This window comes from Mycteria americana, chromosome 1 (assembly GCF_035582795.1).
Source record: "Mycteria americana isolate JAX WOST 10 ecotype Jacksonville Zoo and Gardens chromosome 1, USCA_MyAme_1.0, whole genome shotgun sequence".
Lineage (NCBI taxonomy): Eukaryota > Metazoa > Chordata > Aves > Ciconiiformes > Ciconiidae > Mycteria > Mycteria americana.
Window position 1 is genome coordinate 58,080,846 of NC_134365.1, and position 21,426 is coordinate 58,102,271.

General features: G+C 47.3%; 2 protein-coding genes and 1 long non-coding RNA gene across 9 annotated transcripts; 1 reads left to right on the plus strand and 2 right to left on the minus strand.

Moving 5' to 3' along the window:
- Positions 1–807: 807 nt before the first annotated feature.
- Positions 808–2,865, minus strand: TOMM22 (translocase of outer mitochondrial membrane 22). Its single transcript, XM_075500670.1, has 4 exons — positions 2,705–2,865; positions 2,480–2,598; positions 2,009–2,126; positions 808–1,559 (listed from the first exon to the last, which is right to left on the minus strand). The coding sequence occupies exons 1-4, from the start codon at positions 2,810–2,812 to the stop codon at positions 1,485–1,487; spliced, it is 420 nt and encodes a 139-aa protein (XP_075356785.1). The 5' UTR covers positions 2,813–2,865; the 3' UTR covers positions 808–1,484.
- Positions 2,866–3,049: 184 nt separating this feature from the next.
- On the minus strand, positions 3,050–6,349 carry CBY1 (chibby 1, beta catenin antagonist). 2 transcript variants are annotated; one of them, XM_075500683.1, is made up of 5 exons: positions 6,222–6,349; positions 5,267–5,534; positions 4,692–4,797; positions 4,492–4,607; positions 3,050–3,681 (listed from the first exon to the last, which is right to left on the minus strand). In XM_075500683.1, the coding sequence occupies exons 2-5, from the start codon at positions 5,342–5,344 to the stop codon at positions 3,601–3,603; spliced, it is 381 nt and encodes a 126-aa protein (XP_075356798.1). In that variant the 5' UTR covers positions 5,345–5,534; positions 6,222–6,349; the 3' UTR covers positions 3,050–3,600. The 2 variants fall into 2 exon arrangements, with proteins under 2 accessions (XP_075356798.1, XP_075356807.1); XM_075500692.1 differs by lacking the exon at positions 6,222–6,349 and adding an exon at positions 5,948–6,051.
- Positions 5,823–20,085, plus strand: LOC142409333 (uncharacterized). Of its 6 annotated transcripts, XR_012775582.1 has the most exons (10): positions 6,198–6,273; positions 6,762–6,954; positions 7,447–7,576; positions 8,690–8,790; positions 9,705–10,087; positions 10,581–10,654; positions 11,657–11,773; positions 12,560–12,595; positions 18,326–18,396; positions 19,997–20,085. It is a non-coding gene; the product is annotated as an uncharacterized LOC142409333 (long non-coding RNA). The 6 variants fall into 6 exon arrangements; XR_012775584.1 differs by lacking the exons at positions 18,326–18,396; positions 19,997–20,085 and adding an exon at positions 12,948–13,369 and having other exon boundaries at positions 7,447–7,669; XR_012775575.1 differs by lacking the exons at positions 18,326–18,396; positions 19,997–20,085 and adding an exon at positions 12,948–13,369.
- Positions 20,086–21,426: the final 1,341 nt, after the last annotated feature.

Here is a 21,426-nt window from a genome sequence, read left to right on the forward strand (position 1 = left end):
GCTGGCAGAGTTTTTAAACACTTTACAGGCAGGATGCGCAGCCTGCAGGCATTCTGCTTGTGACTTGAAGCCATTTCTTCAAGAGGGGAAAAAAATAAATCTCAACAGCAACGTTTTCTACGCTGATTAAACTCGCACTTTGGAGAAACCCCCTTTGCATGGAAACTGCAAGCCAACAGATCAGTGCACAATATGCAAAGATGTTTTAAAATATTTTGGGGCTACTTTCCTCTCCTTGTACGTCAGCACCTTTCCCGTGGGGGGGAAACTGTGTGATCCAGCTGCTCAGGTAAAGGGAAAGTGTACGATCACACCCCCGTGGGAGGCGAGGCTGCTGTGCCTGAGAGGGTGGGCAAGCTGGTCCAGTCCCACCGCTTGGGAGTGGGGAAGCCCGTGTTTGTTTTCTTGCTTGTTTGGTTTTGTTAGAGCCTTGTCTTGGGTTTGTTTACAGAGATGTATTTTGTTTAACCAAATATTAAAAATGGAAAAAAAAAAAAACATTTCCATATAAATGTCCTATCACTTCTGTATGTTCAACTGAATTGTTCTGTAACAAAGTATGTAAAGGAAAAATAAAATTTTTTTTTCTTTGGTTATAAAACTGCCATCTTTTTGAGAATTAAGAGCCATGTGTCAGAATTGCCTCTCCGAGAACTCCCTTAAGCCACGCAAAGCTTTCAGCCACCCAAAGGTGACAAAGCCATGTCTGTCCCTTTCCCTGTGGCCATGCCAGGCATGAAACGGAAGGGCCCCTACCTGCAAAGCCACCCACAGCTCTGAAAGAACTGAGCCTCCCTAAAGGACATTTATTAAAACCACACTGCTCAGGTTGGATTTATTTAATATTCAATACAAAAAAATACGCAGCCAATATCTGAAGTTCTACTTTATGAGGCAGAGGATCAGCGCAGATGTGATAGATAGTCTTGAACCTGGCCTGCTGCTCCCTCCATACTTGCACACTCACACGAAGTATTTTTGCACACACATCTTCCTGGAGGGCGTTTCCCACAGGGTACGGCTACCTGCACCCCTCCTTCCTTTGCTTCACCTCCTGGGAAAGTCACTCCTCCTCCTGTCATCGGGGTCCTTTGGCTCCAAGTCAGCCAGGAAAGGATTTGTTTTGCTTGGCTGCCACCTTTCGAAGCCTGATTTGTGCCCCGGGGTGGTTCTGTGGGGGGCAAGGAGGCTGGAAGAGGAACTCCCCCAGTTCAAGTCTTTGGAACTGGTTACGGCGTACTGATTGAATAAAAGGAAAGACTCACGACTTCTACGGGGGGGATGCAGACAGGAGCCGTCATCAGGTCCAGAGAGGGGGCTTCCCCCCTCATCACAAACAGGTCAATGTCCCAAAGGAGAACCAAAAATAAAAACAAACAAACGAAAAAAAAAAAAAAATGCCCTGACCCAACAAATCAACAGTTCAATATATCATAATCTCAAGGTCTTCCCACATGATACGAATCCAACGCAGCTCCCGCAAATCAGATTTTCCCAGACAAGGGAGGCAGGGCCCCTGGCATTCCCCCCGAGAGCCCCGTGTTGGGTCCGAGGAGGATCTGGAAAGAAAACGTTCAGTTGAGGGGCTGCAGGGACACGGGGCGGCCGCCACGCACTGCCCTCCCCTCCCGCAGCTACTCGGCGGGACGCCAAAGGCACCGGCAGCATTTCACAATATCGGTTCCTCCCCTGCTGTGACAAGCAAGGTTAATGCTTGACCACACCAACTGCAAAGGGGGTGGGTTTGGACCTTGCTGTGTATTTCGGCCCAGCGACAGCCGGGTTGTGTTTGCCGGAGTTTGCCACCAGCCTGTTACTGGGAATCGGCAAGATGGTCCCATTGGAAAATCCAACCAGAGCATCTGGTGGGATGAACGAGGCCACAACGTATAACAAACCGCACGCTGTTCCCTACGCTCCTTCGACAGCTGGTAGCCGGGAGGAGGTGCAGGCACCCCGAGCCGCCTCTGAAGGGCCAGCAGAGAGGGCCGGGGTGTTCCCGCCTCACCTGTCGCTGCTGCAGCTGCTGCTGTTGCTCCATCTGCAGTTTTTCAGTTTCAAAGACGACAGGAAGAACCAGAATCATGAAGGAGGTGGTCCCAATCCACAGAGCTGCCCTGGAGAATCTAGGCAGGAGAAAGCACATTAGGAATAAGAAACGGTTCCTTAGCTGCTTCCTACAGGCACTAGGCTTCTCCCGGCTTTCCTTCCTCTGCCTCAGGCAGCAGCCTGCCCCGATTCCACCCCCGTGCCCCGAGGCGGCCCGTCCGCAGCACCTTCCCCCCGCCTCCCCACCCGGCTTTGCCCACGCCGCCGAGAAACAAAGGCCGCGGCCCTGCCGCTCCCCGCCCGCCCCGCGCTGCGCCGCGCCGTTAGCGGCCAAAGCCGCAGCGGGAGCCGGCGGAGCCGCCCCGCACCCACCGGGCGGCCCGCAGGACCCGCTCCCGAGGGACTCCCGCCCGGCCCGGCGCTCCCTCACCTGTACATCTTCTGCGCTACCGTCAGCGAGAGGTCGAAGGTGGCTCCGGCCGCCGAGCGGACGCTCTCGGGGAACATCTCCGTCAGCCCCCACAGCCGCTCCGCCAGCGTCTCGTCCAGCTGCGGGCGGCACGCACCGCGTCAGGCCCGCCCCGGCCCTGCGCCCCCGCCGGGGTCACCCCGTCCGCCCCGGCCCGGCCCGCCCCGCCGCCGGCCGCCCCGCTACCTCCTCGTCGTCGTCCTCCTCCTCCAGCTCGTCCTCCAGCTCCTCGGCCTTGCCCGAGCCGCCCTTGGGCAGCAGCTCCTCCGGGGACAGGGACGCAGCGGCAGCCATCACCACCAGCCAGGGACGGAGGGGGCGGCGAGCCAGCGGAAGCGGAACGGCGGCCGGAGCGCCGCCGGAAGCAGGGCCGTCCTCCCGCCGCCCGGGCCTGGGGGAGGCAGCGGCCCCTGGCGGCCGGGAGGAGCGCCGGCCGCCTCCCTCCGCGGGGCGCCCCCGGGCCGCCCGCCGTCCCCGGTCCCCGTCCCCGTTCCCGCCGGCCCCCCCAGCTCGCAGGACGCCCCTTTACGTAACAAACACCCGTGGAATCCGGTTTTAAGTGTACATTTTTATGTAGAGTATGCACAACCCTCGAGAACGAGCAACCCCAGCACCCCGCTCGCCAAAGGCAAGCGGTGGAACTCGTACGAGCCCCCCGGGGCACGGACCGGCGGGGCGGGGGTCTCCCTGCGGGTGTAAGCCCAGAAAGCAGGGAGGGGCCCAGCCGGAGGTGGATCTTCTCCACCGCCCGTTGTCGGGCTGCCTTAGGAAAGAGCGTACCCAGCGCTGGGCTGCTGCGAGGACACGCAGCGAGGCAAAGCGCTCTGAGGAAAAACGTGAGCGTTAATTAACGGCGTCGCGGCGTGACTTGTCGGGGTGCTGAACCAGGCCTTGCGCGGTACCTGCAGCACCACACAATACTGGAGGCACCTTGTTACTCGCGGTCCCGTGGAAGGAAGCACCTACACGCAGTCCCAACACGGCTAGGAGCCCCAGGCCAGCCCCGGCGTCCCGTGTGCCGGTGGGGCCGAGAGTCCGAGCCAGCCTCCTCACTCCCCTGTCCTCCAGCCACCTCTTCTCCTTCACTTCCTCCTCCGGCTGTGGTTCTTCAGTTCCTCCAGCTCCTTCTCCATCAGGTGGGACTCGGCCGTGGTCTCGGAGAGCTGCAACGCAGAGCGAACAACGACAAGGGTGAGCGACTCCTCCAACCTCCAGCTTGGGCTACGGCTGCGGGGCTAACAGCGGACCTGCGACCTCAAGGTCTGTCGCGTCCCTCCGACAGGCGTGGCAGGACGTGAAAGCCCCTTTGAGGGATCAGAGATCGCTCTCCTGCTGGAGAAACCCCTCATGTCGCGGCAGCGCACGCAAAGAGACATTTGTGCCTCGGCAGCTTTTCCGATTTCACAGCACAACCTTTCCAGAGACGTCACCAAGATTTACGGCCACAGGCCAGCACCCGCGCGAGGGAATTTGTTCCCGTTTGAGCAAGAGGGAAGCGAGAATACACATGTATTCTATTGCACTGAAAACACCTCGAGATTTTAAGCATGAAAGGTGTCATCTCTGGGTAAGGTTGAATTTTGGTTTATTTAGGGCTTGGGAATTCTTTCATCCATAGGTTTACACGCAGAATAGATGTCACACCGCCTGTCACAGCAGATGGAAGCTTTAATCTTCTGTGACCAGAAAGGGTGGCTATAGCTCGGTGTCACAGCTAGGGAAGAGGCCAGAGGGGAAAGAAAGTGGCGCACTCCATGCAGAAAGGGAAAGAGGAGACACGACACTTGCAGGGCTGCTCGCAGAGGAGATCAGGCTTTACTCCCACAGTCACTTTGCCGTTAAAGTTGTCTTGTGTAGCAGGGTAAAGCAGAAAGAGTGGGGTGCAGCGAGAACAGCCTCCTTTGGTGGTCCCAGCACCCTTCGCTTGGGCATTTCTGCTGCTACGGGCAGGTGACAGTGCGGCAAAGACTCACCATGTCCAGCAGAATATCCACTTTCAGCCGAAGGAGGTTGTTTTCTTCCTCTAGTTGCTGGTTTCGTTTGCGCAAGCGCTGCATTTCCCTGCGATCCCCCGTGAAGCTTCCTGATTCTGGAAGGAAAGAAAGAGGTCAAAATACGGATTGTCAGCCAACCGTGGCTACTTCAGATCAAAGCACGCTGAGCTGCACTCTACCTGCCACCCACTGGCCGTTTTCAAACTTGAGGCTCTGGCCAGCGAGGTTCATGGTGGGGATGCCGTACTCCAGGCCCAGCTCAACCTCACGGGTTGATCTATCCAGCTGCAGGGAGAAGATCACACTCAGCGTTTTACAGAAATCCAAAGCCAGCCCCTGCTCTCCCATTTCTTAGCGACTGGCATTCCAATGGAAGCTGCTGGTCCGACTGGCTCTAGAGCCTGAAACCCTACTTTTAGTCGTGTACTGCTGCAGCAGAGGACCGGCTCCTCTCACCACTGTGCCTGCACTGCCTCCCGCCCAAACATGTATTCGTCTCCCTGGGCTCAGAGACCATTGGTGAGAAGCTTTAGGTGAAACAGTTCTGGGCTGCGGGTGGGGTGATGATGATCCTACCCTGAGCCATTCCATTTTTACCTTCTTATCTGGTCACTGGTGATCACAAACGGTGCCACACCACAGAGAGGCACAGCGGGGAGCGCTCGTCAGGGTTATGGCGCTCGCAGCAGGAGCCACCCACCCCTTGCCACTGAGCAAGCATTCCTGCAGGCACGCCGCGGGCGCCGGGACTCACCAGGTGCAGGTTGGAGAGCGAGGCACATTTCCTGGGGGGAGTCTTCTTCGGGCTGAAGGTGTTCCCGAAGAGAGGCATTGCGCGCCGCTGGCTGGGCGTCCGGGGCGCTCCCGATGGCCTCGCACTGCTCCCCGAGCAGGAGGGACGCGGCCGGTCCGAGGCCGTAGGCCAGCAGCAGCGACACGACGAGACGGCCGCGTCGGCGGGGATGGGGTTTCCTCCAGCGGCCCGTTTTCCGGCACTTCCACTGACGTTACCTGGTTTCCCCCTAAAACCACACCCGTTCTCCTCACGCAGTGCACCCCCGCCCTTCAGAAGGGGTTAAATGGCGGGGGGGGCCTGGCCCACCCGCTGCCGCCGCCGCCGCCCTGACAGGACCGCGCCCCTCCCCGCCGGCACGCGGCTCCCCTCGCACCTCCGCCGCCACGTGACCGAACCGGGGCGGGGAGGGGGGGGAGGGGGGGCGAACGGCGCGAGGCCGCCCCTTACGTGTCATCCCCCCCAGCACCACCGTAAGCGGAAGCGAGGCCCCCCCGCCCTCACCTGCGCCCGGTGCCGCCGCCCCCTCCTCTCGCGCCCCCCGGTCCGCCACCACCCCCCCGCGCAGGCGCACTCGGCAGCTATCCCCAGCGCCACGCGGCCCGGCACCGGGGGGGCGGGGGGGGGGAGCACGGGCCGTACCACCCAGCGGGAGCGCTGAGGAGAAGGGAACGGAGAAGAGGGGAGCGTTATTCCCCGCACGGGCCGCCACCGGGATAGTCCCTCGTCCCGTTTTCCCTCCCGGCATCTCACTGGCGAAAACAGCGGGCTCGGCGAGGGCCGAGAAGATGAGAAACACCCCTCCACACCCCCCGCCCCAGAGTGGTAGGGTCAGCCCCGCGGTGCGGGGGCGGCTAGCTCAGGCTGTTCCATCGAGGTTCGCTTTAATTACGGGGGGGGGGGGGGGGAAGAGCACCTCTCTGGCGAGCCGCTCCTGCTGCCGGTGCTCCCCGTCCGTCAGCGCGCCGGTGGGCTCAGCCGCCGCTGCTGCGTGCCCCGGGAGCGGTTTGCGGCCGTTGCGTTACCATAGCGACGGCGGGGCTCCGCCGCTCCTCCCCGCGGCGGTCCTCAGGCCTGGGCGGCGGGACGGGGCGCACGGCCGTGACTGGGCGGCAGCTGCCACGGGGAGGATGGCCACGGGGGATGCTCCGGCGCTGCCGCCTCGGGAGCGAGGGAGGGGAGGGAGGCCGCGCCGGAGGGCCTGGCTGACGGGCCTCCGGGTATTCTCGGCGGCCTCTTGCCGTCCCGGCTCGGCGCCCCGCTCCGGCCCCCGAGCCTCCCCTCGGACCCGCTGGCTGTGGTGTAGAGGGGGGAGCGCGGAGGAGCCGTTGCTGTGGGGATGGGGCTCTTCTCATGGTCGGGCTGCATCAAAATTGTGATGGTCTGCCCGCTGATTCCTTACACGCTCCCTGAAATGGTTGAATTGGTTGGAAGGCTTTTTTTTAACTTTTTGCAGATAAACAATGAAACGCCATTAGGCAGAGAATCCCTCCCTACTTGGGAACGTGGGAGAAGAAGCGGAGAAGGTCGGGGGTCCTGGACTCCCCGAGTTCAGGGAATGATGGGTTAGAAGTTGGAGGGAGAAGAGCAGGCGGTTCTTTAATAAGCTGTTCTCCGAAGCAGTCACAGTGTCCTGATTTTCTGTGCAGGTTACAAACTCCTCCCTTCTCAGCATTTGGTGGGATAAATTTAGGTTTTTTGTGTTACTTGCTGGCTTGTATTCCATGGGAGGTGGCTTTCGTAGTTGGTTTGGATAATAATTTGAATGAACAGCAGGGGTATGTAGGACATATCACCAATACCTTTTATATTGCAGAGGCAAAATACCACTCCTTTTCAAAAATTTAAAATAATTCTCCAATCTGTTAGAACATAGTGATCTGAAATCACTCGCTTCATTGTTAGAAAAGCTTCTGTTGAGGATGTTGTGAGGCTTTCCTGAAAATTTTAGATTAATGAGATATTAGGATGCTCACCTTACTTAAAGGGGAACAGTAAAGAAAAGGAAAAAAAGGAGGGGAGGGGCAGATAAACAGAAGTGCCAGGAAAGAGAGGATAAAATAAGAGAATCGCCAACCTTTTAATTTGGTTTGTACATGTATTAACACTCCACAAAAAAGTTCTTTGTCTTTCATTCCCAGAGTGCTTAATTGGCACGCTGCCTGAAGTGAACCAGAAAATTGCTCACTTGGAATGAGAATTGGGAAGGTACCAACCCTGTGACTACAGACAAGAAAAATCTCTGGTGCTGCAGTATCTTCTGGTAGTCCAGTTAAGCAATATCTGATTCTTCCAGGGTGCATGCTGTAAAAACAGTGGCCTTCTGACCCTGTGAACTAGCGTCTGTGCATTGGAAATTAAGTGGTTGTTGTTTGTTGTTTTTTTTTTTTTTTATAAGAGAAGGGATTGGGGGGGGGGAACCACCACCCTTAAAAGTAGAACAAAACCTTGCAGATCAGAGCAAGGGCTTTGTGAAGTAGTTGTGGCTCCTATCAGCATTTAACATTCATATGTGTGTGTGCACATAGATTGGATAAGAAAGATGAAAAGAAGGACCAGAAGTGAAATGAAGGCAAGAACCTTGGAAGAAAAGCTGAGAGAATCTAGAATTACAAATTTGAACTGGAAAAAACCTGTAGCTAACCTAGGGCTATGCTAAGAGTCATAGACCATGCAGGATAGCGAGGAACTGAGCTCTTAAGACTCGCTTTAATTTTTTTTAGTTGTTAAATGCGCTGAAAAATTTCGAGTTTCCAAACAAATACTCAGACCTGAAGAGCTCCAGATGAGAAAAGCATCTCCCTGAGATGCTCAAAGACAAAAGCACATATGTTTCCTTTAATAAATACTTCAGGGGTTTGTTATTGAGGGGGGAAAAACAGGCATTAAGAAGCTCTGGTCAGGACGAGCCCCACCAGTAACACAGGGGTGGTAATGTTCACCTTCCTAGAAGAAACCCATATGTTTCAGCACAGTTTGTGTGCTTGAGCTCTCCTTGCGCTAAGCGGGGTGAGTATTGTAGTAATACATTATAATTATTGTAAAACTAAACTATCCAGGGTCTCACAGTGATTCTCTGACAGAGAGAATCTCCGACAGCCTCTTCCTCCGAGGCAGAGACTCGGAAAAAGCCAGGCAGCCCATCCCCTCCACCTTGGCATGCGAGGCGAATGCGTACTTCAGTGTGCCTGATTGCTGTGTCCACGGATGCTAATATGTACATGAATAGTTTCACAGTTGGCAGGGCTTGTGAATGAGAGTTCAGAAAGCTTCTCCAGAAGTTTGAGAGCAAGAGAAAGAGGTTCGGTATCTGGTTTTCAGTGTGATTTGCTTCAGGAGTCTTTCTTCCTTTGCATGGTTTTACTAAATTTCCTTTCTTCCCAGACTCCATTTCCTCGAAAAATGCTGTGGAATGTCCTCGCTGCACCAACCTCCCAGGCTACTCTGGCAGTAGCTTTTGGTGGTTATTTTTCCACTTACATCAGGTAGATATTGAGACAAGAGCCGACCATTGCTGTTTCTAGGATTGCCTCTCAATATGTTGCATTGTTCTCCTGCCAGCGGGTAGCTTGACATATGATTTTAAGTTATGTTAAAAGCATTACGGTGTAGCACTGTGCATCCTTCTGTGCCTGTCACTTTGTGGGGAAGCAAACACCTAGCGCACTCTCTCTCCCAGCACAATAACTAGAGATATTGCTTAGGATCTGCAAAAGCTCATTAACCGCTGAGGAACCTGCATATTGCAGTTTCCTTACACAATGACTGCGTATCTTTTTGTGAAGACATCTTTGGGAATGCTGGTGGAAAGCTGAGAGAGTGACAGAACGAAAGATAGGGCTGTAGCACATGACAGTGTGGAAATTTTGGAATAGACCCAAGCTGTTCTTGGTAGCCTAATCTGGAGCATCTTTGGCTTTTTCAGTTCACAAGCAATACAGAATCTATAGCTTAGATGGTCTCAGAGCTACTTTTACCTCCTTAGTGTTTCTCTTGCCTTTTTTCATATGCACTGTGGGATTATTATTGTTCTGTCTTATATCAATAATTACAGGGAAACCCCACTGACTGGTGAATGCAGTAGACTTACTCCAGGCTTACTCTGATGTCAAAGAGAATATTTACTGTAATTATTGCTGCTTGAAACTTGCTATGTTAATGCGCTAAGTGGGCTAAATGAAACTGAGTTTAAAACCTACAAAATAATTTTTTTTTTTGCATAGTGAAATTAATTCTATGCCTAATTAATTTCTTCAGCAGTGAGAATTCCTGTTGCCTCAGTGCTCTGCAGTTAATTATGTCCCTTCTTTTAGTATCCTAGATATTAGAATAAATATCTCGCCTATATTGACAAAGCAAATGCATCTTTTTCTCTATTTGTTTCTTCTTTTCGTTATAGCCAACTCAAGAGATGGAAGAACAGCTGTTTCACTGCATTGCAAAGAATTATGCTTTCCTCCTGCTTGGCTGTCACAGATTCCACCACCAGGAGGCCCTCATTAAAGTGCTTATAGCGAGGCAAAAGCAGTGAAATGAGATGGAGAAATCCATCCCCAGAAGAGTAATCTGAAACTAATACTTACCCTATAAATAGAGATTTTCAGAGTGCTGTGCAAGCATCTATTAATTGATTCTTGCAGGAATCCTAATATCCAATCATCAGTTGTACTGTAACTTTTGAGGATACTGGGGTGTCACGGGTGGCGTCCCTGCACTGAATCACCAAGTGATAGCCAGGAAAGTTCATGCCTCTGTCTTCTGGATAGGAAAGCTCTTAATAACGTAAGTAAAACAATAAAATGGGGTAATGCACGGTTTTGATTTCTAGTCATTTATGTCTGCCCTCTTCTTTCACCCAGGGAATATGCCTTCACCTAATTCACCTCTGTTTTCTCTCTTATTTGCTTATTCCTGGGTTCTTAATTTTCTTTCACTTTTCACAGCAGGCTTTTATTGTCTCCTAAAAGTTCTAAATATCTGCACTAACAGTTTGTCTGATTGTTCTCTTTTGCTAACATGACCTTCTTTAAAGAAAGGGGGAAGGAGAAATGTTTCATCCTTTTTTTGCCAAATTGTGCAGTTCTTTCCTTAATTACTGGCTCTTCAAAGCTGCAGTGGTTCTTTTGGCTGAAATGTAGACTTAGTTATTCAAAAGAGCAGCGTGTCTATGATACCTTAACTAAAAAGTATATAGAGTTATCATTTTTCTTTCCTTAAACCCTAGATTTTGCTCTTCACTGCTGACTCAAGCCTTGTATATCTGCTTCTGTTGCAGTTTCCCAATATCATGTTTCGGTACTGATGAGTCCAAGACACAGCTTTGCAATGCAATTTCACAATGGACAATAGGTGAGAGTGGCTTTGCCCCTGTCAGGAAATGCGGCTTGTGCAAGCTGTAGGCTGCAAATTGAGTTATCCTTTGTCTTTCAAACTCAGTTTCTGCCCTCCTTCCCTGAATTCACACATAGACATTCTACATGTTTACATTTGTTTACCTGAGCCTTTCTTATATGTACTAATGCGTAAAATGCATCCTCTGCTCTAAGAAGCAGAAAAAGTGTATGTGAAGTCGTGATGATGTATACAAAGTTCCCAGGCCTCTGAAGAGGTTTTCCAATCATTGTTCACCATTCTGGCCACACTGTTCACCTGAAAGAGTTTAAGCAAATATACAGGCAGTTCTGCCACTCGCATGCTCTGGATAGAATCCATTGCTTCCTGACAGAGTTGGCCACGAGGCTGTCCTTGGTGACCGGGAGACCGAAGGTTCAGGGGACACGTGCAGGCCACGCAGCAGTGAAAGCTTTTTGTTAAGCTCTATTTCATTCTGTTTCTATTACCTGGCTACTCCCTGCTTGCTTCCATGTCTGTCTTTGCATTCTTCTCTTTGTCTCTTACCTTCACAGCCATCTGTTTCTGTGGGTCAGTTAAGATATCCTTTCCAGGAAATGGTGAAATATTAAACCTCCAGTCTGTAGATTCCTGATTAGCAGATGCAGGGAGGCTGTATCAGGGAAAGGATCACTCTGTATGGGTCGGTTTCTTATGGTCTGTTGTAAGCCTCCACAGCCGGCAGCTGCTGGAGACAAGATGTTAGGCCTTCAGGCTGAGCTGCTGTGGTGTTTATACAGAGGGCAAACAGGGCCTGCATTCTAAATCCCCTTCTAAGCTTATTTTATCTCATGCCTTAGATGAACATCAACTGTGCTTTGTCCATACAAACAAGTGATACTGCATCATGAGAAAATGTGAAGCTTAGTGTGTATAGCACACTATGAAGATGGGAGAAAAGTGCCAAGTATTCTTTTCTCTTCCATGTTCTTTCACTGTTCCTTCTTTCTCTCTACTTAGGCATGCTACCAGTCCCAAGAAGCAGCACTAACTGGGACTATTCCCATTTGGAACCGGAAAAATTCAAGATGAACAATCTGCTGTCACCAAAGGGAGAGGAGTTGTAAGAACACTGATGTAAGCAGTTTTCCCTAGTCCCTCCTAATCTAAATAGGAATTTTGTGTCCAAACCGGGTGGCCATTTCCCTCCTCAGGATGCCTTGATCTACAGGTCTTACTCCATACTGATTCTTTGTGTTAGAGAGGTATGCCTGTGGATGGCCTTTTACCAAAGCAAAAACTGGGAATAATGTGGGCGTCAGATGATGTTGTGTCTGCAGTGGCATGAGAATGGACTGTGTGGCCCAAAAAGTCCTTTCCAGTCCTGGGTATCTGCTGGCAAGCTCATATGCAGATGAGGTAGCTTTTCAGGCTTTTGGGGAATGCAGATGACTGCACACCAATGGCCTGAACTAGCCTGAGGTAAAAGCTATTCAGGGACAGGCAGGAGATTTAGAATCCATTCCTCTGAGACTTGTGAAGGCCAGGTACTGTAGTGCAGTAAATGGGAGATCTGGTTGTTTTGTTTTCGTGTCTTAATTTTTCGTTGTTCCCTGGGGTAGCAAGGGATGCAAATATGAGACATACTAGGACCAGGTAGAAGGTGGTCTTGATAGCTCAACAGTTGTTGTATAAATAGCTGGATGGTGTCAGCTGGATGGTTCAGCAGCAGTAAAGCGGGATCTTCATTGGCTCACAAGGGAAAGACAAATTTTGAAATTTTGAAAATACAAATTTTGAATTTGCATTGAATGCCCAAGCAAAATGAGCTGTATGGAGGGTACTCTCTCTGCATAAACTTGGTTCTAAGTCTTGGATTCTAAACTTATGAACTGTGTTTTTCATTCTGCCTCCCTTTCCCAGATTCCTTCAAGATGACAAGCAGTCCAGTGAAGACTGGTAAGCACTCTGTACAAGAATGTAAGATAAAAGTATGTTCACAAAGATGTGTGGCCAGCAAGTGGATGTGTCACAGAAGCTAAGGCTTTCATTAAAATTATCCATTGCTGACCTCTTCATCTTGTTCCTTTTACTGACAAGTTTGTTGGTTTGAGGGTTTTTTTTGATCAGTTTGTCAGATGACATGAAAAAGGAGTTTTTCCTTAACTGTTCAGAAAGAATTCCTTCAAGTCATCAGCAGTCTTCTCGTTTTCTATGTTTGATCTTACTAATTTCAATCACATGTCCCACAAGCATTACACTTCCCTTGTTGTTTAGGGATTCTCCCTCGCTGCAGATGGTCATTCCACAGGTAACACCCGTTGTCTATATTGTACTCTCTAGCCAAGATACAGCAGATATTTCCTTTAGAAAAGAAGTAAGCAAAGAATGTGGCACAGGGAAAATGATACTTAACTTTGACTTATGCACCAAGTGCTTAAATATTGTGAAGAATCTTGTATTTTTAATGTTACTGGGAGGGAAGGGGTGTCATATTTGCAAACTGGTTTCCAGCTCACACATCTATGTAAATTGATTCACTCTGGAAATAAAAGCAGATGAAAATCTGAGTCTCTGAAGATTTAAATCTTGTCAGTCCGAAAGAAAGCTAAATTGTTTTCATGGGTCAGCAGACAGGCTGTTCTCACAATTCATTCATTCATTTACTGCTGAAGTAATGTGCTACTTCAGTTCCCAGATTAAACAACTGATGGTGGTAACTTGTTGTCAGGGATTGTGTCAGTATGTCAAGCCTGGTGTAGAACACAGGAAAGCTTGTAATCAAAATTCAGGCAGGTGAGCCAGTGTTCAACAGGCTGCAAATAAGGATAATCAAGTCAGTAAAAAATGGGGATTGCCATTTCCAAAACAAATGTCCTAATTTGATACTTGGTCACCTAGACAGGTAGTGACATTTTCCAAAATGCTCCATTATAAGCATTTATTTTGCAGTCAATGGGAACTGCAGGTGCCTGGCACTTAGGCTTTGGCTGTTTAATTGTGAGCCTCTGACTGAATTACTGTTTTGAAATCTTGGGACCTGAATGACCTGGATGATGGACTAATGCAAGAGTATTGCCACTGTACTTGGATACAGAGTAGCAAATTATTTTGAAATGTCTAATAGAAATTCATTGGGTTTTTAGACATGTTTTTTGTTAGTGGTTTAGGAGAAAGGAAAAGATGGTTATTTGTCACACAAAGAAGGGAAAGTTCTAAGCACAGAGAGCAAAGAAAGTTAAGGCAGAAGGAGAATAGTAAGAGAAGGATATTTGGGCAAAGTAGCATGGAAAAAAGTATGACTGGTGGAAGGAATGGTAGTGGTAAATGTACACAGAGTCTGCATTGAATAGGAGGCTGGGAACGCTGAACCTGATAAAGAAGTCAGTGAGAATATTCAAAGTCAGTACTGATAGAGCCAGTCATTTATTTCTTTACAAATGCTTTGGAAATAAACTGAATTATATTGTTCTTAAATTGAAGTTAAGAACAATCTGTGTATTGCTATACACTTTGTGATTGTTTTTCCTGTATTGTACATTGAAGAGGGGGGGAAAGAAATAGGTGATCAGTTATAAGGTCTGCCTGTTCCCTAAAATCTAGAGCCCTGGAAAACAAGCTGGCAGGAGAGCAAGTTATTCTCCTTATAAAATCTGAAGTTAGGCATATCAAGCTTTTTTTTTTTTTCTTTACTGATATTGCAGAGGACTTCTCTTGGCATAATGCATGATTTACTCAGCTTGCATCTTGCTGATTTCTACATATTTTTGTAATGAAAGTTTGTGCTGTCACATGTCTGTCAACAAGTGGAGGCAACAACTTCTGTTTCTCTTGAGCAAGCTAAATCGAGTTTGGTGTATTTTTTCTTTTAGTATACACTATTAGAGCAATTCTGCCAGGCTCCAGATTACTTTTATACTTTGGAATCCCTGTCTTTGCTTATATTTAAATGTCATCAAAGTGATACTGCCATGCTGCCAGCATATCAATTTCTCTCACCGCAACCAGGGTCTTGCCATTACAGAGTGTTAGAATAAGCCCCCTTACCAGTGCTGCTTTGTCACTGTGGAGCGGCAAGGGGGAAACATATTTCACTGAGTAATTATGCAAGGAGTAGATATTTGGGAGAGATTAGTTTGCTTATAAAACTGGCTTGGAGAAACGCAGTAACCATGTGCTGTTAGTGCCATTTTTTACCCAGATATGCACATTGAAACACACGAGTGTGTTGTGCTTTATTAATTTTGTTAAAGCAATTTATGGAGTCAATAAATCTTGAGGGAAGAAATCTTCCCAACTCACTTCTGTTGCAGACTGCTGACTTGGCTGGGCGTTTTATGGAATAGTTCCATCAGTTACTTTTTACTAGATAAGGACATTACCCTGGTGTCATAGCTGTTTTGCAAGCCTGTAATTGCCTTCTATGACCCTGAAATTTCTCCTGCCATTTCAGCAGGAGAGGATGTTTTTATTCCTTTTCCCATGACTGCAATGTGGTGTTGCCAGCACTAGTGGCTGCTGTACTTTGCCCTAGAAACAGCTATATTCCGCTACACTTTTTAAAGAGAATATATGAGAATTAAGGCAATAATCCTACCAACATGGTAAATTACTCAAAGTTTTTCCACACTCCATTTTTCTTGAGGGAACTGACATGGACAAGCTTCTAGCAAGTACCAACCTCATCAAATGAGCAAAGTCTTCCAAGTCCAAACAGGTAAAATGTAAAACAGTGACCTTTCCAGGTATAGAATGGGGAAGAAAAGGTAAAATATTATTTATTTTACTAATACTTTGCAGGCTTGTTGTTCTGAAGGCCTTTGCTGTGCTATAATATGTGGTCCCCATACGAGAAGCAGGAGAGTGTGTATACATATATGTGTATATGTTTCTCAATCCTAGACAGCTGGAACCCATCAAAGCCGCTTCTGTGTGTATCCTCTTGTGTGTGCCTAATTAGTGCAAATACTTCCTTAGGTATTGGATTCACTGACATGTGCTAGGCAAGGGGAATCCAGACTGCTAGTATTTAACGTTTCAGACCTCCAGACCCAAGATGCAAAAGCCTGAAAAAGATAAGAAGGAAAGTGTTTGGAAGCAGTCTCAACATATGCTTAAAACTAGAAGACTAAAAATAGCACCTCATCCTAGAGAGGTGATGCAGTGTTTGGAGAAGGATGGGAGATGATGCGATAGATAGAGTGAATTTTTCTCTCTCCTGCTGACATAGCTGATCTTGTCGGCATCCACATATGCCCTGCAATAAAGGAAAGATTCTTAAGGGCAGTTGCTCATGTAAAGGGAGTGTGGAAGTGGGATTGCTTTGCACTTCTTAGTGTTGCCTTTTTTTGTCAGTTTTTCTGCACAGATCCTGTCCCTAAGCCAGTAAGGCCCCTGCCCTGTCCCCTGTTAAAACCTTTCATCTTCCTGAGAAGAATGGATGAGAGGACTTTACTCCTTTCTCTGAAAGCAGGTCCTCTAAGAGAGTTAAAACAACTTCTGTTGTGTTGAACTATTGACAAGTACAGCTTCCAAACCTTAGTGCTTTGGATATATTTTTAGTCTCATAATGATGACAGTTCTGAAGTCTGTAGCATTGTGTGCTTCTCAACAGGCCTCCTTTAGCAGCTGCTCTTTAGGAACTTTAATATAGTGTTGGTGACAAACTGTATACTGCATTCTAACTGTGTCTGGAATTTCCTTCTCTGCCTTTTTTTTCCCTATCAAATATACTTGAATTCCTCCTGAAGCAACACCCAGAAAAGTCCTCCACCCAGATAGTTCAGACTCCTGAGCTGATTCACAGATACTTTTACTTTAGAGAGAGCTCCGTCAAGGCCTCTCAGTCATTCCTTACAAATGCCCGGGATAAAAGATGGTTGTTATTCTCATCAGCTTCTTATCTCCAATTTGCTTTTGCTGCATTAGCACTGTGATAGCTGAGGGTGGGGAACAGTGGCTGGTCAGTTAGGAACATCTCATGGCTGCAGTTCAATACTGTACACTATTTTTAAATCAAAGATTTCGGTGTCATGTGATTTCCTACTTGTCTCATACTCATCACCCTAAGAACAGAGGTCACGTATGAAATTTGGTCTCAGAAACTCTGACCTATTCCTCTATCTTGGATTGCCTGGCCATTAAAGCAGGAAGTGCTGCCTTAATAATCCAGTGGGAAAGTAACAGTGGGGACAGACAAAACAGGAAGAAAGACTGTGGTAGGAAGTACTGGTGTATATTGAACCGCGTGGGAGTTGTGCACCTGCACCGAGCTTCAGAGACACCTATATGTCATTTATAATCACCAATTCAGCAAGAACATGAGGAGGAGAGATTAAAAGCTTTCTTCAGATACGGACAGAGGAAATGTTTAAGAAATAGACACACTTCCAGTAAGGCAGTTAAAGAAACCATGATAATCCAAGGAAAGGGGAACAAGGGATAAAACAAGAATAATCAGGCTAATGAATCTCTGAAGTTGAAAGGCGCAGGATTGAAGAAAATTATTAGTTGGACCACTACTGAAAATTAAGGCTCTATGTGTAGCAAAATCAAGGAAACACAGTATTTTAAAGCTAATTACAACTCCTGAGAGCTCTAAATATTATTCTAACCTAAAAATAACTGTGTGATGATGCATGCCTATCCAAATTTTAGGGTTTGAAAAACAAACTGCTTATGATCTCTTCTGGCCACTAGCCTGGCAAACATATGGAATACAAATGGAGCAAGACTGGTTGTTTTTTTTCTGTAGTTTACATACAAACTCACTTGCAAAATCAGCAGGCAAAGCCAAGAGTAGAAAACTGGGCAAAAGAAGAGCATGTTCAGTTCTGCAGCATGGCTGGTTTAAAAGAAAAGCTGCTACCAACCAAGAGGCTGAGCTAGAAAGCCTTAACTTTTCCAAACTCATAAGGTATGTGGAAACACTGCAAAAATGATTAGTTTTTCAAGCTGAGGCTCTTCAGAGTTTGGTGGGTTTGGTTTTTTTTTTTAATGAAGAAATGTCTCAAATACCAGTGCTGAACCTCTTCCAAGGGTGAATTTAAAAATGTTTTTCTTGTAAAACGCCATTCTTTGATGTGACCAGTGAATTCTGCTGTGACCTGGAAATCAAAAATTTTCTATTAGCTGCACTTTAAATACATTCTTCTTTCTGAAGCATGCCAATGAAAATGCTGTCCTGAGTACAAAACAGAGCAGTGTACTCAAAGTCATTATTCAACCTACTTGACAACAGAAGCACTCAGCTTCTGTGAGCTGGAATGTATTAGAGTAGGGAAGAAAACACCCATTCCATGAATTATGCTTTTTTTTAGCTGTAACACTGAAAACTCTGGTCTCCTGTGGATAAAGCTGCTTTGCTTTGTGTCTTTTTCAGATTAATTTTCAATGCTGGTGTGTGAATAAGTTAGAGAAGCATTGACTCTCTTGGCCATGACAGTTAAGACATTATTTGCAGTACTTCCAGCTTGTTTGTATTAGGAGTAAGAATTTCTTTGGTGTGAAGAAAACACACACAGTCCTGTGTAGCATGGCAGATGCATCCCTGAGCAATATTCTTGTTTTAACTCTCCCTTTCTGATGAGTTACTGTGGTTGAATCAAGTTTTCTGCTTCAGCTTCCTCCTAAAGTGATAATCCCTGTCGCTTCTCTCTCTTTTCCTGTTTCATCAACCAATGTGTACAGCTCCCGCCAGGCAAATTCTACCTCCTGTATTTGCATCCAGTCCCAGAGAAGTCCCTCTGTCTACAGGAATGGTGAGAGTCCCCCAAATGGCAAAACTGATCCAACACCTTGCTGAGGCAGTCTTTCCCTGTCTCTCTTCCCCATCCCCCAGCTGCCTGATCCCGTCTTTTCTTTTTTTACTGTTCAGGTGAGCACCAGAGTGAATACAAATAGGAGAAACGCAAAGCCATTTAGATGAGGGAGAGCATAACGCCCTGCTGGCTCAAACCAAAGCTCTGGCTAACTCTGAGAGCTGCAACAGGAGACGTTGGTTAGGGGGAGCAGGGGAGCCTGGCCATGCTCTGTCATCCGCTCAGGCCCAGCCCCAGTGCCCGACTGGCTGTATTATGTACTTCATTCGCTTGGGTGATGGCTTCCCATTTCATCTGTGAGCGGAGGAATATTTAGTCAATTCTTCTGGTTTATTTAGTGAAATGAAGATAATTCACCCATGGACTTTAACCAGGCCTGTGACTGAGCTTTAATTCAAATGCAAGCTTGTCAGTGGCATTGTCACCGACTTTGAAGACTGATAACAGTTTCATAGCAAATAAATTTTACTGTTGCTTTCTTCATCCTACTTTTACCTGACCTTGGAGGTCAATTCAAATGAGCAAAGATATATGTAACTGCAGTTACTACTCCCACTTAGCTATATATGTGGGCAGTCTTATTTAATAATTAGTCTGTCATTCCTGTTTATCATGAAGTTGATGAAGCTAAAGTACAACAAGGTGTGCTTATTTTATTCCAGAACAAAAATCTACATATGTGGAGTTAGTGAAGAGCAGTTATTTTGGAATTTGCAAAAGCTATTTAGAAAGTTCTCCCAGTGTAAAAAAGACGGGTATCTCCCAAAGTATACATTTCATGATTCAGAGTAATGTATTTCCCCAACTGCATTTCATTTCTTGTAATAGAGATTTTTGTGCAGAGATCGATAAATTGCAGGATGTCACAGCACCAGCCATGCAAACAGGAAGAATTATTTTGTTAAAAATGAAAAAAGCTGCTTTTTGCAATGCTGCAAATAGATTTTTTTTTTTTTTTTATTATGTATTAGCATAGGTTAGAAATGTGCTCAGTGATAGATTTTTAAAGGACTGAATTTTAGCTACAACCAGGATATGCACTTAATCCAAGTCTGTCCATTTTGCTGCTGGTCTGCTTGTTAGCTCAGGTAGTCCTTGAGTTTATTCTGATTTATCAGCTACCAGTGAAGTTAAGAAGTGGGTATGTCAGCCAGTAGTTAGCGACATGCTGCTACACTCAAAAGCTTGTTTATGGACAAAGAGGAAGCCCACCTTATACGTAATTAAAGCCAAGAATTTATTGTTAGTGTAATTGAAATCCTGAGAGTCTAATGATTATTGATCCATATATAACTTACAGAAAGAGAAAGAATAATAATGCCGATAGAGTACTTCTGTAACATGGTAACACATACACTTCCTGGCTTCTATCCCTTTTCCTTGTATTTCGCTCACCCATCCACTGCTCCTGTGGGTCGTAACCTTGGTGGTTTCGTTCTGGTGTGTGTGTGGGGGGTGACATGGAGAGTTGTCAGCATCTGGAGTCCTTTGCTGGGAGAATATGATCATCATGTTGATGGTTTCTCCCTCCTTGCTCTAGGGTCCACTTGGTGTCGTTTTTGTATGTTTCCTAGCATGCGTTTACACCTTTCTTCATTGGCCTGCAGCGCCACGCTACAACTGATCTTACGGTATGTGGTGCCTATTACATGTGTTAGTTACTATTTTTTTTGTTCTCTTTGTTACCCCTAAAACCAGTTTCATCCAGCTCCAGGTCAGCATTTCCTTGACTGATCACTGGTGAGTTGTTTATAGCTGTCAGGTCTCCAGCGCCAAGCCTGTGCCTTGACTGTTATCTTCGCCTGCCTATACGCCTCTGCACCACATCTTGTGTCCCCACTTCTCAAGGCCTCTGCTATTGTACCAGGCCTGTGTATCTCTACACTGCATCCCTGTGCTAGTCGTAAATCTCTCATTCTGCCTAGAATAACTGTTTGTTACTGCTATTTATATAAAATGATGGCTGTACCACACACAGATAAGCAGAAGTAAAACAAATTAGCCATAGACCTGGTCAATTACAGAAACCGCTGTCACAACTAACCAAGTAAAACAAAGGTACAGAAGGGTTGAGAGAAGTTCAAACAAAGCAAGCCTGACAAGCCCCAGTCCTGAGGCCTTGCAAATTCAGTGCAAAGGCTATGACAAATTACTGGGAATGGCAATACTGTATTACAGGGGTACACAGTTACAATGTTTTAGCCCCAAAAGCCGTGAGCAGGTGTCGTGGTTTAACCCCAGCCGGCAACTAAGCACCACACAACCACTCGCTCACTCCCCCCACAATGGGATGGGGGAGATAATTGGAAGAGTAAAAGTGAGAAAACTCGTGGGCTGAGATAAATACAGTTTAATAAGTAAAGCAAAAGCCGTGCACGCAAGCAAAGCAAAGCAAGGAATTCATCCACTACTTCCCATGGGCAGGCAGGTGTTCAGCCATCCCCAGGAAAGCAGGGCTCCATCATGCGTAATGGTTACTTGGGAAGACAAATCATCATCACACCGAATGTCCCCCCCCTTCTTCCTCCAGCTTTATATGCTGAGCATGACGTCATATGGTATGGAATATCCCTTTGGTCAGCTGGGGTCAGCTGTCCCAGCTGTGTCCCCTCCCAGCTTCTTGTGCACCTGGCAGAGCATGGGAAGCTGAAAAGTCCTTGATTTAGTATAAGCACTACTTAGCAACAACTAAAACGTACCTCTATTATCAACACTGTTTTCAGCACAAATCCAAAACATAGCCCCATACTAGCTACTATAAAGAAAATTAACTCTATCCCAGCCAAAACCACAGCAGGTAAGAGCAAAGCTGTACACACTACCAGATGATCCATCAGGTTTGAGCAATTTCTTTAGAACTGGATATGCTGGCATTTTTTCTCTTTTGGGGTAGAAAACACAAGAATGCAAGAATTAGAGTCTCAGTTATCTGACCTTTTAAAACTAGAAGTTAGCCCAAAGTATATTGCA

Excerpts from the sequence above, each read along its gene's own strand:
- CBY1 (XM_075500683.1), bottom strand. The coding sequence starts at position 5,344 with ATGCCTCTCTTCGGGAACACCTTCAGCCCGAAGAAGACTCCCCCCAGG. Across the intron at positions 4,798-5,266 it reads CGCTCTCCAACCTGCACCTG|CTGGATAGATCAACCCGTGA; the intron begins GTGAGTCCCGGC and ends TTCTCCCTGCAG. Across the intron at positions 3,682-4,491 it reads TGGATATTCTGCTGGACATG|CTCTCCGAGACCACGGCCGA; the intron begins GTGAGTCTTTGC and ends TCTGCGTTGCAG.
- TOMM22 (XM_075500670.1), bottom strand. The coding sequence starts at position 2,812 with ATGGCTGCCGCTGCGTCCCTGTCCCCGGAGGAGCTGCTGCCCAAGGGC. Across the intron at positions 2,127-2,479 it reads GTAGCGCAGAAGATGTACAG|ATTCTCCAGGGCAGCTCTGT; the intron begins GTGAGGGAGCGC and ends TCTCCTGCCTAG. Across the intron at positions 1,560-2,008 it reads AGCAGCTGCAGCAGCGACAG|ATCCTCCTCGGACCCAACAC; the intron begins GTGAGGCGGGAA and ends TTTTCTTTCCAG.